Source organism: Littorina saxatilis, unplaced genomic scaffold, assembly GCF_037325665.1.
Source record: "Littorina saxatilis isolate snail1 unplaced genomic scaffold, US_GU_Lsax_2.0 scaffold_1946, whole genome shotgun sequence".
Lineage (NCBI taxonomy): Eukaryota > Metazoa > Mollusca > Gastropoda > Littorinimorpha > Littorinidae > Littorina > Littorina saxatilis.
This window is the reverse complement of record NW_027129172.1, coordinates 2,480-13,537: the sequence shown is the minus strand read 5'-3', so window position 1 is coordinate 13,537 and position 11,058 is coordinate 2,480. Positions and strand designations below refer to the sequence as shown.

The following is an 11,058-nucleotide window of genomic DNA, read 5'->3' as shown; positions in this document are numbered from 1 at the left end:
CACACAGAGAAGCCGTATATATATATATATGTATATCTATATCTATAAATATATAGAGATAGGTGAGAGTGTATTTTTCGCGTGGCTATAAATTGATTCGACCTTTTCACTTTGACAGTAAGAACAACTTACGGGTGCAAGGGAAGCGTTCTGGACAGCGCAGTGACATTCTAAAAATAGTAACTTAGAAACGGGAATATGGATTGAAGCCACACGAATGAAGGGAGATAAACGCAAAACACTGGAGAAGATAAGGAAGAGTTACTTGTAATGGTGAAATGAACACAAAAACCAAAATCGGTTCAGCGCTGCGCGCTGAGAGCACGTGTTGAAATATCTCATCGATGATATTGTGTCCGGGGTGTAGCTGAATACGGTGTCCAAATTTGAAAAAGATCCACAGAGAACTTTGGCGTTGTGATGTGGTCTAGCGGCTTTGGTGTGTCGGTATGGGGGCCAGGGTAGCTGAGGTGGAACCAAAATCGGTTCAGCGCTGTGCGCTGAGAGCACGTGTTGAAATATGTCATCGATGAGGTTGTGTCAGGGGTCTCTCTGAATAAGCCCACCAAATTTGAAGCAGATCCATCGAGAACTTTGGCCGTGCATCGCGCACACACACACAGACAGACAGACAGACAGACAGACAGACAGACAGACAGACAGACAGACAGACAGACAGACACAAGTCGTATATATATATATATAGATATGAATATCATGCAATAAATAAATACCAACTGATGCAGTTTTTCTTTGAGGCACCTTTCTTTTCGTGTAAACAGTTGGGCTCACCGCCTCATATCTAGCCAGGCATTTACATGGGATAAGACCATCCCTCCACTTGGTCACACACCAACACTCAACACCCTGACTGATTGCTGTGGTCAGTTGGGATTGTTGGATGATTTCATTTCAGATTGTCTTCCTTGTGGATTTTACAAATTTGATTCATAAAAAATCCCCAATGTGCACATAGAGCGCCCTGGCTGTTCATTGTCGGTATGTGACCAAGTGGAGGGAAGGTTTTATCTCATGTTAAAGCCTGGCCAGATCTGAGACGGTGAACCGAACTGTTTACACGGTAAGGAGGGTGCTGATGGAGGATTATATTTAACATATCATGAGTCACACACACCCACACACGCACCCCCCACCCACACACTTCACCATGTAACGTACAGAGGAGGCGTGGGGGGGGGGGGGTATTATTCTTCCATTGTTTTTAAAGAACGTGTACGTGTTACGTCATCGAATGTACCTTTAACGACACACGTGCTAGTCACCACAACGTGTGAAATGGATTGTGCAAAGCGGCCGTGATGATCCTGATGTGTTTCTTAATGATCTCTGTCTGTATAAGTTTAGCATAGCAAACAATCAGGAAAATGCGCATTACATGTATTGGAATTGTATGCATGTCTTCAAGAACTGAACACTGAGTGTTGGTGGATGTATAAACACCGAATAGAGAAGTGAATCGTGCAATTATGTCAATAATGAACATTCAAAAGTAGTTGCGTATACAAAAAACACGACAGTGACCTTGACAATTGGGTAGGGTCCATTAAACTAGGTACATGTCTTGAGGTCATGAAACCCTTACTGCATGTTAAAGGCACAGTACGCCTCCCGTAAACCATCACATAATTATACTGTCAGGCTTTTACACACAGTACAAACACCCTTTCGTTTAAACACTCACCACTTGAGAACATCCTAGGTGCCCTACGTAAAGAGCGAGCAATTTTTAAACAATTAATTTTGCGGATTTTCTGATCAGACAATCGGACGATGCGTTTTGGCGCTAGATCTAACTTTTGAAATCTATATAATAAATTGACAGCTTGTTACACAAACATTCTTCAATCACAAAAAGAACTCTTTTTTCATCAAGACAAGATCAGTACAATTCGAAGTTTTGGAAGTTTAAAAAAAAAAGCCCGAAAGTGGGGTCACGCAAGGTCGTGGTTCTCGTAGCAGACGACGGTTATGCCTTTCGCCAGTTCCTCTGAACAGTCAAAAGCCATCGCTAGAGTTCGTGTGAATCGCAGCCGTTTGTTGCGTTTAGATTCGGAGGTACATAATAACGTGCTCTTGGCCCAGCTGTGAAATGGGATAAGATCATCTCTCCACTTGGACACACACCAACACTCAACACCCTGACTGCTTGCTGTGGTCAGTTGAAATTGTTGATGAATTTCAGATTTTCTTCCTTGTGGCTTCTATCAACTTAATTCATAACACAAATCCCCAAGCTGCACAAAGAGCAGCCTGTTAGTTCATTGTTGGTATGTGACCAAGTGCAGGGAAGGTCCTATCTCAGGTATGTGACCAAGTTCAGGGAAGGTCCTATCTCAGGTATGTGACCAAGTGCAGGGAAGGTCCTATCTCAGGTATGTGACCAAGTGCAGGGAAGGTCCTATCTCAGGTATGTGACCAAGTGCAGGGAAGGTCCTATCTCAGGTATGTGACCAAGTGCAGGGAAGGTCCTATCTCAGGTATGTGACCAAGTGCAGGGAAGGTCCTATCTCAGGTATGTGACCAAGTGCAGGGAAGGTCCTATCTCAGGTATGTGACCAAGTGCAGGGAAGGTCCTATCTCAGGTATGTGACCAAGTGCAGGGAAGGTCCTATCTCAGGTATGTAAAAGCCTGGCCAGATGTGAGGCGGTGAGCCAAGCTGTTTACACGGGAAGGAGTGTGTCGATTGACGATCACATTTGACAGGCCAAGAGTGTTACGTGTTTCTTCGTTGACATAACTTCCACCCATCTGCTAATACCAATTAGAACATCTTTGTGACACTGGGCACGATTCTCATTTAGCAATATGTACCTACATGGAAGACTGAATAATTTTCTTTAAACATGTTTTTTAAGAGAGCACACACACACACATACATACATACACACACATGCGCATTCACAAACAGACAGACAGACAGACAGACACCCACCCACACACACACACAAATACACTTTTCTCTCTCACACACATACACACTATCTATCTCTCTTCTTCTCACACACACACACACACACACACACACACACACACACACACACTCTCTCTCTCTCTCTCTAGCTCTCTCTTTTTCACACACATACACACACACATACACTTCTCTCTCTCTCTCTCTCTCTTCCTCTCTCTCTCGCTCTCTCTCTCTCTCTCTCTCTCTCTCTCACACACACACACACACACACACACACACACACACACACACACACACACAAACACACACACACATACACACACACAACCAAGAAGTGACCTTGACAATTGGCGAGGGTCGATCATACAAGGCTCAAGTCTTGAGGATATGAAAATCTTACTGTATCGTAAGTTTGAAAGGTATAGCTTCAAAAACATGTTACATATTTTACCCCCCCCCCCCCCCAATAAATAATATTTAGCACACAACAATCTCCGAACTTGACCTTCCAGCAATCTTCAATCTCTACGTGTTTGCTTTGTGATTTGATGTTTCAGCATGTATTTTACAACACCTGAAGTCCCCAACGTACAGGAAGACGGCGTGCACAGGTGCCACTGAGTCAGAAGCACGCATAGTAAAACCTTATTTGTTCACCAACTAATGCAGGGAGGTGGTACAGTATGGCCCAGTGCCTCATAGTTATAAAAGAATTCAAGAAACATTTTCTGCTTCCTCTCACAGTTCGTACCAATTCATTAAAACTGTTACGTATGCCTGGAGTTTGAAGCATAAACTTACCTCCGACATCTCTTGCAGTTTCTTTGTGTGTGACTGAAACGGAAAAAAGGATGATTATTACTCAGATATACATAACTAGATGATTACCCGCTTCGCCGGGAAGAAGTAGAGCCGAATACCCGGCCGTCGCCGGGGACCCGGCTTTGCCGGGTGTACGCCGGCATCGCCGGCGCACGAAGGAAGGGAGATCTAAAAATAGTAACGTGCAGTGACCTTCTAAATATAGTAACGTACAAACGGGAATATCGATTGACGCCGGCGCACGAAGGAAGGGAGATCTAAAAATAGTAACGTGCAGTGAAAAACGAAAATCGGTTCAGCGCTGCGCGCTGAGAGCACGTGTTGAAATATCTCATCGATCAGGTTGTGTCCGGGGTCTCTGTGAATAAGCCCACCAAATTTGAAGCAGATCCATCGAGAACTTTGGCCGTGCATCGCGAAGACACAGACACACAGACACACAGACACAAGTCGTATATATATGTCACAGTAGAAACTAGAATTCAGTAGGATCCGGAATCCTACTAGTAGAGACTGGAATCTCAGTTTCTACTAGTAGATACTGGAATTCCAGTCTCAACTGGACTTTTTCAAGTTCAAACTGGAATTCCAGTATCTACTAGTAGATACCGGAATTCCACTTACAACTGGATTTTTTCCAGTTGAAAGTGGAATTCCGATATCTACTAGTAGAAACTGGAATTCCAGTTTCAACTAACAGCCAGTTCATGTTGGAATTCAGTTTAAATTGGAATTATTTGAAAACTGAAAAAGAAACTGGGATCATATCCACAGAGAGGGTTCAACTTGAAAACAAAGCTTAGATGTGACAATGACTTCTTCACGTGAATCTGAGTTGTTGTTGCAAATAAAGTGACCAATGTTCTCCAGCCAGAGTAATATGGAAATTGGAATTATTTGAAAACTGAAAAAGAAACTGGGATCATATCCACAGAGAGGGTTCAACTTGAAAACAAAGCTTAGATGTGACAATGACTTCTTCACGTGAATCTGAGTTGTTGTTGCAAATAAAGTGACCAATGTTCTCCAGCCAGAGTAATATGGAACAACCGAGGCCCTTCTATTCACAGTGAGTCTTGATCAGTTGATCAGAGTGAAGTGTCAGTGACAGACAGCAGTCAAGATTGAAGATGGAGTCCGAGTCAGAGGATCAGAAAACTCTGTTTTATTCTCTTTTAGAAGCACACATACGGAGTCTTGATGACAGCAAACGAGAATGTTTCTGCATTGCCCAAGAGAAGTACACAAAAATAGTGAAAGCTCTGCAACTGAACAAGGGCCAGCAATGTCCAGAAGGTGCCAAATTCAAGTACAGGTGTGCAAAGCATTATAAATTACAAGTTGTGGGGGCAAGGACAATGCTATGTTGCCAGAAAACCAACTGCCCGGTTGTGACCAGAGAGGAATTGTTTGCGACAATTGCGCGATGTCACGTTCATGTTGGCCATGGGGGAAGGGATAAAACGTGGGCGGAAATCAAAGCAAACTACGCAGGAGTCCACCACTCAGCAGTCAGTGTGTTCCTGAAGACCTGTCCCAGCTGCAGGCAGCGCCAGGTGGTGAAATCACTTCCATCTGGAAAGGCAATGATCAATCTGTCTTTTCTACTCAGAGTCCAAATCGACCTCATTGACTTCCGCAGCAGGCCTGACAGGGACTTTAAATGGATCCTGCATGCAAGGGACTGTTTTTCGAAGTTTTCTTGGGCCTATCCCTTGGAATCCAAGACTGCAGCAGAGGTAGCAGGTCATCTGTTCGACCAATTCTGCACCTTTGGACCACCACGCCTCCTGCAGAGTGACAATGGCAGAGAATTCACGGCGAACGTGATACGTGAAGTGTGTGATCTGTGGCCTGGAACAGTGATCATCCATGGACGCCCAAGACATCCTGAAAGTCAGGGTAAGTGTTCGTTTTTATTTGTATTTTTTTCAGAAATGAAAATTAACCCTTACAGTGCCTACAAGACGGGTATACCCGTCCTGCACTCTAGCCAGTTAGAGAAAACATTCTTGTCGAAGAGTGACCATGCATTGAAACACCCCGGCAGTGAAAGGGTTAATGAGGCAGACCTACCGGTGGTAACATGTTTTGTCTGTTGCATCTGTCAAAAGATAAACATTCAGCTTTTTTCGTAATCGGATCATTTTTCACATTTTACTGACATTGAATTGAAACACCCCGGCAGTGAAAGGGTTAATGAGGCAGACCTACCTGTGGTAACATGGAATATGAAACCGAAATTTAACGCAATAGGTCTAATCTAAAATTTCCATAGTGGTGATTGTGATTGTGATTTTTTTTTTTACTGGCGGTATAACAAGCTAAAATGGGTATGAACTGAACCGCTATGATGTCCAGGTTTTGAAAACTAATGTCGCAGTTGCAGCACTTTAGTACAACATGCTAGATTAACCCCTTGTTACCAAAACCAGGAAACTTTGAAGTTTTCACTCATTCCCCTAGTTTTGGAAAACGGCACTTTGAATTTTAATTTAAAAACATATTATGAATCTGTTTGACTTCCTTGACCTTTACAGATGTATTTTAAGGCATTTTGAGAAGGGATTGCGTTATTAAGACTGGGAATATATCAAAAGTATTAAAAAAAATTATGGAATTTGAGCAATATTTGGTAAAACGTTCTCATCACATCAGTCAAACTATGGATTAACATGGATAAATAGATGTTATTTTAACCGTCTGGGGGTGTAAAATTTGAAAAGTGATTTTGGTGTGCCTCAATTTTACATAAAAGTCCAAATTAACCTCTTGTCTGTGAAATATGGAAAAAATGCCATTTTTCATTTTTCCAACTTATTTTTTCTTCAAAATTAACGATATGTTATCCAACGTTACCGATTTGGGTCTGTTTGATCTCCTAAGCCTGTCTAACTGCATTTAAAGTGAAATACACAGTGCCATTTTTAAAAATTAGGGGAATGAGTGAACTTTTCAAAATTTTGACGTTTTGGGGCAACAAGGGGTTCATTTGGCATGTTGTACTAAAGTGCTGCAACTACATCACTTTTCAAAAACTACACACCATAACGGTTCAATTGATACCAAATGGTCGAAATGGTCATGGCACTTAAAGGGGTATGAAAGACCTAAACCGGAAGTAGAAATCTTTGAACGGCAGCTGATACATTACCTTATCAACTCTCATTATCCAAAGTTTCAAGCCTGTAAGTCCAGTATTACTTCAGAAACATCGGAAAACTCAAAATCAAATTAAACAATTATTATCCGGAAGTGGTCCTAAAGGCTGAATCTTATCATCCCATGTGATGGGAGAAGCCTGGAAGATTCCAACTCAATGTCCGACGCGAAGCCACACTTCCCTTTTGATAATAAAACGTTGTTTTTTTACCACTTCCGGATAAGGATTGTTTATTTTGATTTTGCGTTTTCCGATGTTTCTCAGCGAATACCAGGCTTTCAGGCTTAATTTTCTGGATAATGAGAGTTCATAGAGTAATGTATCAGCTGCCGTTCAAGGAATTCTACTTCCGGTTTAGGTCTTTCATACCCCTTTAATGGTACTGTGACAGTACCATGAACCTTTCGATGAATGATACACTCGACTTCTCAAATTAAAACTGCTCTAGCAGCTTTATAAATCAGCTTTACAACCTGAAATATGGGCTACAGACATAGTGCAGTGGCCTAGGCTTGAAAAGGCCTCTATTTAAGGTGACAGTATCCAACTGGGATTGCTTCACTGTGTGCAGGGTGCATTGAGAGGGGGAACGGAGACCTACAATTGAAACTAGGCAAATGGATGGATACCAATGGCCCACAATGGAGCAGGGGATTAAAGTCTGTGGTTCACTCAATCAACACATCAGTTTCAAGTGCAACTGGGACAACACCGTATGAACTTGTATTTGGTCAGAAACCACGTTCGGACCAAGCTGTTTGGGAGGAATTTGCAGCTCAGGGTATTGTGCGTGAAGAAGATTTGCCAAATGATCTGCTTGTTATGCTTCCCACAATGAGGCAGGAAGGTGCAGTCGTGCAGTCAGTGAGTGAGGAAGATGCAGTCATTGAGTCATTGAGTCAGGAAGGTGCAGTCGTCGAGTCATTGAGTCAGGAAGGTGCAGTCGTCGAGTCATTGAGTCAGGAAGGTGCAGTCGTGCAGTCAGTGAGTGAGGAAGATGCAGTCGTTGAGTCATTGAGTCAGGAAGGTGCAGTCGTCGAGTCATTGAGTCAGGAAGGTGCAGTCGTCGAGTCATTGAGTCAGGAAGGTGCAGTCGTTGAGTCATTGAATCATGATGGTGCAGTCGTGCAGTCAGTGTGGCTGGACAATGTGGGGCGTGTAGTTCTGAGTCAAGAAGACACAGCCGTGAGTCAGAGAAGTGCAGTTGTGCAGTCAGGGAGCCAGAGTGACATCAGCTGCGAGGACGACGAGAGAATCACTGTGTGGAGTGAAGTGGTCTTTGATACAGTTCTGCAGCCAGTCAACAATTCTTTGCCAACTCCCGGACCTTCAACTGCTGGTATGTGGTATGCTTCTATCTGAATTGGTTTTAAAAATCTTGTGTTTTAGAGATATTGGCCATGCAACCATTGGACTAGTTGACGCCCATTACTGTATTAGTCGTATTAATAGGAGTAACATTCCATTACATTAACCCTTTTGCAGCCATAACAAACTAATGATGAACACAATTTTGATAATGATAGACAATGCAGGAGACGGGAGGTGCACTGGCAAGGGTTAATGACTCTGGGGATTAATGGCAGATTTGATGCAAATACAACTACAGTTCATTTGTTTCACAGGTGCTGACCGTTCTTCAGAAGCAGTCAACTTTCAAAAAAAACTTTCCTGTCAAAATGGGTCAAGTGTATGTTTTTGCAATGAATTATTCAGAATTTCTTCCTGTATCACTTCAACGTCGAAACACTAGTACACAGTGATTAATGTGTACACATACATGCCACATTATCATGTCACATTTCCCAACAGAGAAGAAGAAGAATGACTGCAAATGTCTGTTGCAAATACAACTGCATTTTATTTGTTTCACAGGTGCTGACCGTTCTTCAGAAGCAGTCAACTTTCAGGATCCTCTCGGACCTTCTCTCAGCACTCCTGAGCAGCATGCCACTGGTAAGTTTCTTCACACTTCCCTCAACACACTTTCAATGTGCCATATTTTCTATCAATTTATAAAGACTAGTTTGAAGATGTTAACAGGTTAACCCTTACACCACCTTTCTTGGTTTTCACACCAGCGTAGACGATTTTAATTTGTTTGTTTCACAGGTGCTGGTGGTTCTTCTCTCGGCATTGTAGAAAACGTGGATTCACCAAGTACATCATCTACTACCTGTACCAGCCACAAGCGAGGAAAGGAGTATCTTCTTTTGAGCGACAACGTCATCGTTTGTTCTGGCACAGAGCACACAAATCTTGACGTTGTGCATGGTGTGAAAGTGACTAAAACCACTCATGCTGTGTTTTCTGTTGACGAAGTGTTCGTTCCTACACATGTGCCTACAATTGCCAACCCTATGAATGAACCATTAGAAGTAGGACAGTTTGTGTTGTGGAAACGCACTGCAACAGTGCAAAATGAAGAAGGGAACACGGCTCACAAGGAGAAGCGACTTGTTGCCAGAAATAACTATTTGAAGGCTGCCAGACGTCAAGACACGAGGTACCAAAAGAAGGTAAAAGACGTGACCCAATCATTCCAAAACGGGCACACTGTCGGAGTGAAAATCCACAGTGCCGACAGGACCAACACTGACGTGCGGCTCTTGACCTGCAAGATTCTGGAATCAAAGATGAGGGGCGGTGATTCTGTCTATCGGGTGTATTGCCCGACTGGAATTGTTAAAAACTGGTTTCGGGGGGTGGAGCTTGTGGACATGAGCAGTGTGGTCCTCCCACATCTCAATGTGGTAAACCCACAGACTCTTAAGGAAGTGTCCCTCATTCAAGCCTCCAGGTCATCAACTGGTTGGCAAAACCGTGGAGCTGTCGCCAGGTCCGTCTGTACGTGCACAGGCGCGTGCATGACAAAGAGGTGTCCGTGCAAAGATGCCAAACTTGCATGTGGCACCAAATGCCACCCGCACAGCAAGAAATGCAAGAACATGTCCTGAAGTTGTCTGATGTGATTTTCATTGATTTGACTATGCAGTTTGTGGTGTTGGGTCTTTTTAAACAATGGATTTGCTTTCAATAAAGTAGTCAACTGTTCATTTTAAACAAAAAAGAAACTACATTCATCTCCATCGCGAAATTCCAATTTGAACTGAATTCCAACATGAACTGGCTGTTAGTTGAAACTGGAATTCCAGTTTCTACTAGTAGATATCGGAATTCCACTTTCAACTGGAAAAAATCCAGTTGTAAGTGGAATTCCGGTATCTACTAGTAGATACTGGAATTCCAGTTTGAACTTGAAAAAGTCCAGTTGAGACTGGAATTCCAGTATCTACTAGTAGAAACTGAGATTCCAGTCTCTACTAGTAGGATTCCGGATCCTACTGAATTCTAGTTTCCCCTGTGACATATATATAGATATAGAATATCATGCAATAAATAAATACCAACTGATGCAGTTTTTCTTTGAGGCACCTTTCTTTTCGTGTAAACAGTTGGGCTTACCGCCTCATATCTAGCCAGGCATTTACACGGGATAAACCATCCCTCCACTTGGTCACACACCTACACTCAACACCCTGACTGCTTGCTGTGGTCAGTTGGGATTGTTGGATGATTTCATTTCAGCTTTTCTTCCTTATGGCTTTTACAAAATTGATTTATAAAAAAATCCCCAACGTGCATAAAGAGCGCCCAGGCTGTTCATTGTTGGTATGTGACCAAGTGGAGGGATGGTCTCATGTCATGTAAAAGCCTGGTCAGATCTGAGACGGTGACCTGAACTGTTTACACGGTAAGGAGGGTGCTGATGGAGGATTATATTTAACATATCATGAGTCACACACACCCACCCACCCCCCACCCACCCCCTTCACCATGTAACGTACAGAGGAGGCGTGGGGGGGGGGGGGTATTATTTTTCAATTGTTTTTAAAGAACGTGTACGTGTTACGTCATCGAATGTACCTTTAACGACACACGTGCTAGTCACCACAACGTGTGAAATGGATTGTGCAAAGCGGCCGTGATGATCCTGATGTGTTTCTTAATGATCTCCGTCTGTATAAGTTTAGCATAGCAAACAATCAGGAAAATGCGCATTACATGTATTGGAATTGTATGGATGTCTTCAAGAACTGAACACTGAGTGTTGGTGGATGTATAAACACCGAATAGAGA

The 11,058-nt window shown here is 42.9% G+C and overlaps 1 protein-coding gene across 1 annotated transcript; it reads left to right on the top strand.

The window, feature by feature from the left end:
* The first annotated feature begins 4,227 nt into the window (after positions 1 to 4,227).
* On the top strand, positions 4,228 to 10,044 carry LOC138957453 (uncharacterized). Its single transcript, XM_070328576.1, has 4 exons — positions 4,228 to 5,657; positions 7,490 to 8,257; positions 8,794 to 8,874; positions 9,031 to 10,044. The coding sequence occupies exons 1-4, from the start codon at positions 4,886 to 4,888 to the stop codon at positions 9,873 to 9,875; spliced, it is 2,466 nt and encodes an 821-aa protein (XP_070184677.1). The 5' UTR covers positions 4,228 to 4,885; the 3' UTR covers positions 9,876 to 10,044.
* Positions 10,045 to 11,058: the final 1,014 nt, after the last annotated feature.

Bases quoted from the DNA above. Each gene is read 5' to 3' on its own strand.
- LOC138957453 (XM_070328576.1), top strand. From the start codon at position 4,886: ATGGAGTCCGAGTCAGAGGATCAGAAAACTCTGTTTTATTCTCTTTTA. The intron at 8,258-8,793 runs GTATGTGGTATG...TTTGTTTCACAG, and splicing joins TCCCGGACCTTCAACTGCTG to GTGCTGACCGTTCTTCAGAA. The intron at 8,875-9,030 runs GTAAGTTTCTTC...TTTGTTTCACAG, and splicing joins TCCTGAGCAGCATGCCACTG to GTGCTGGTGGTTCTTCTCTC.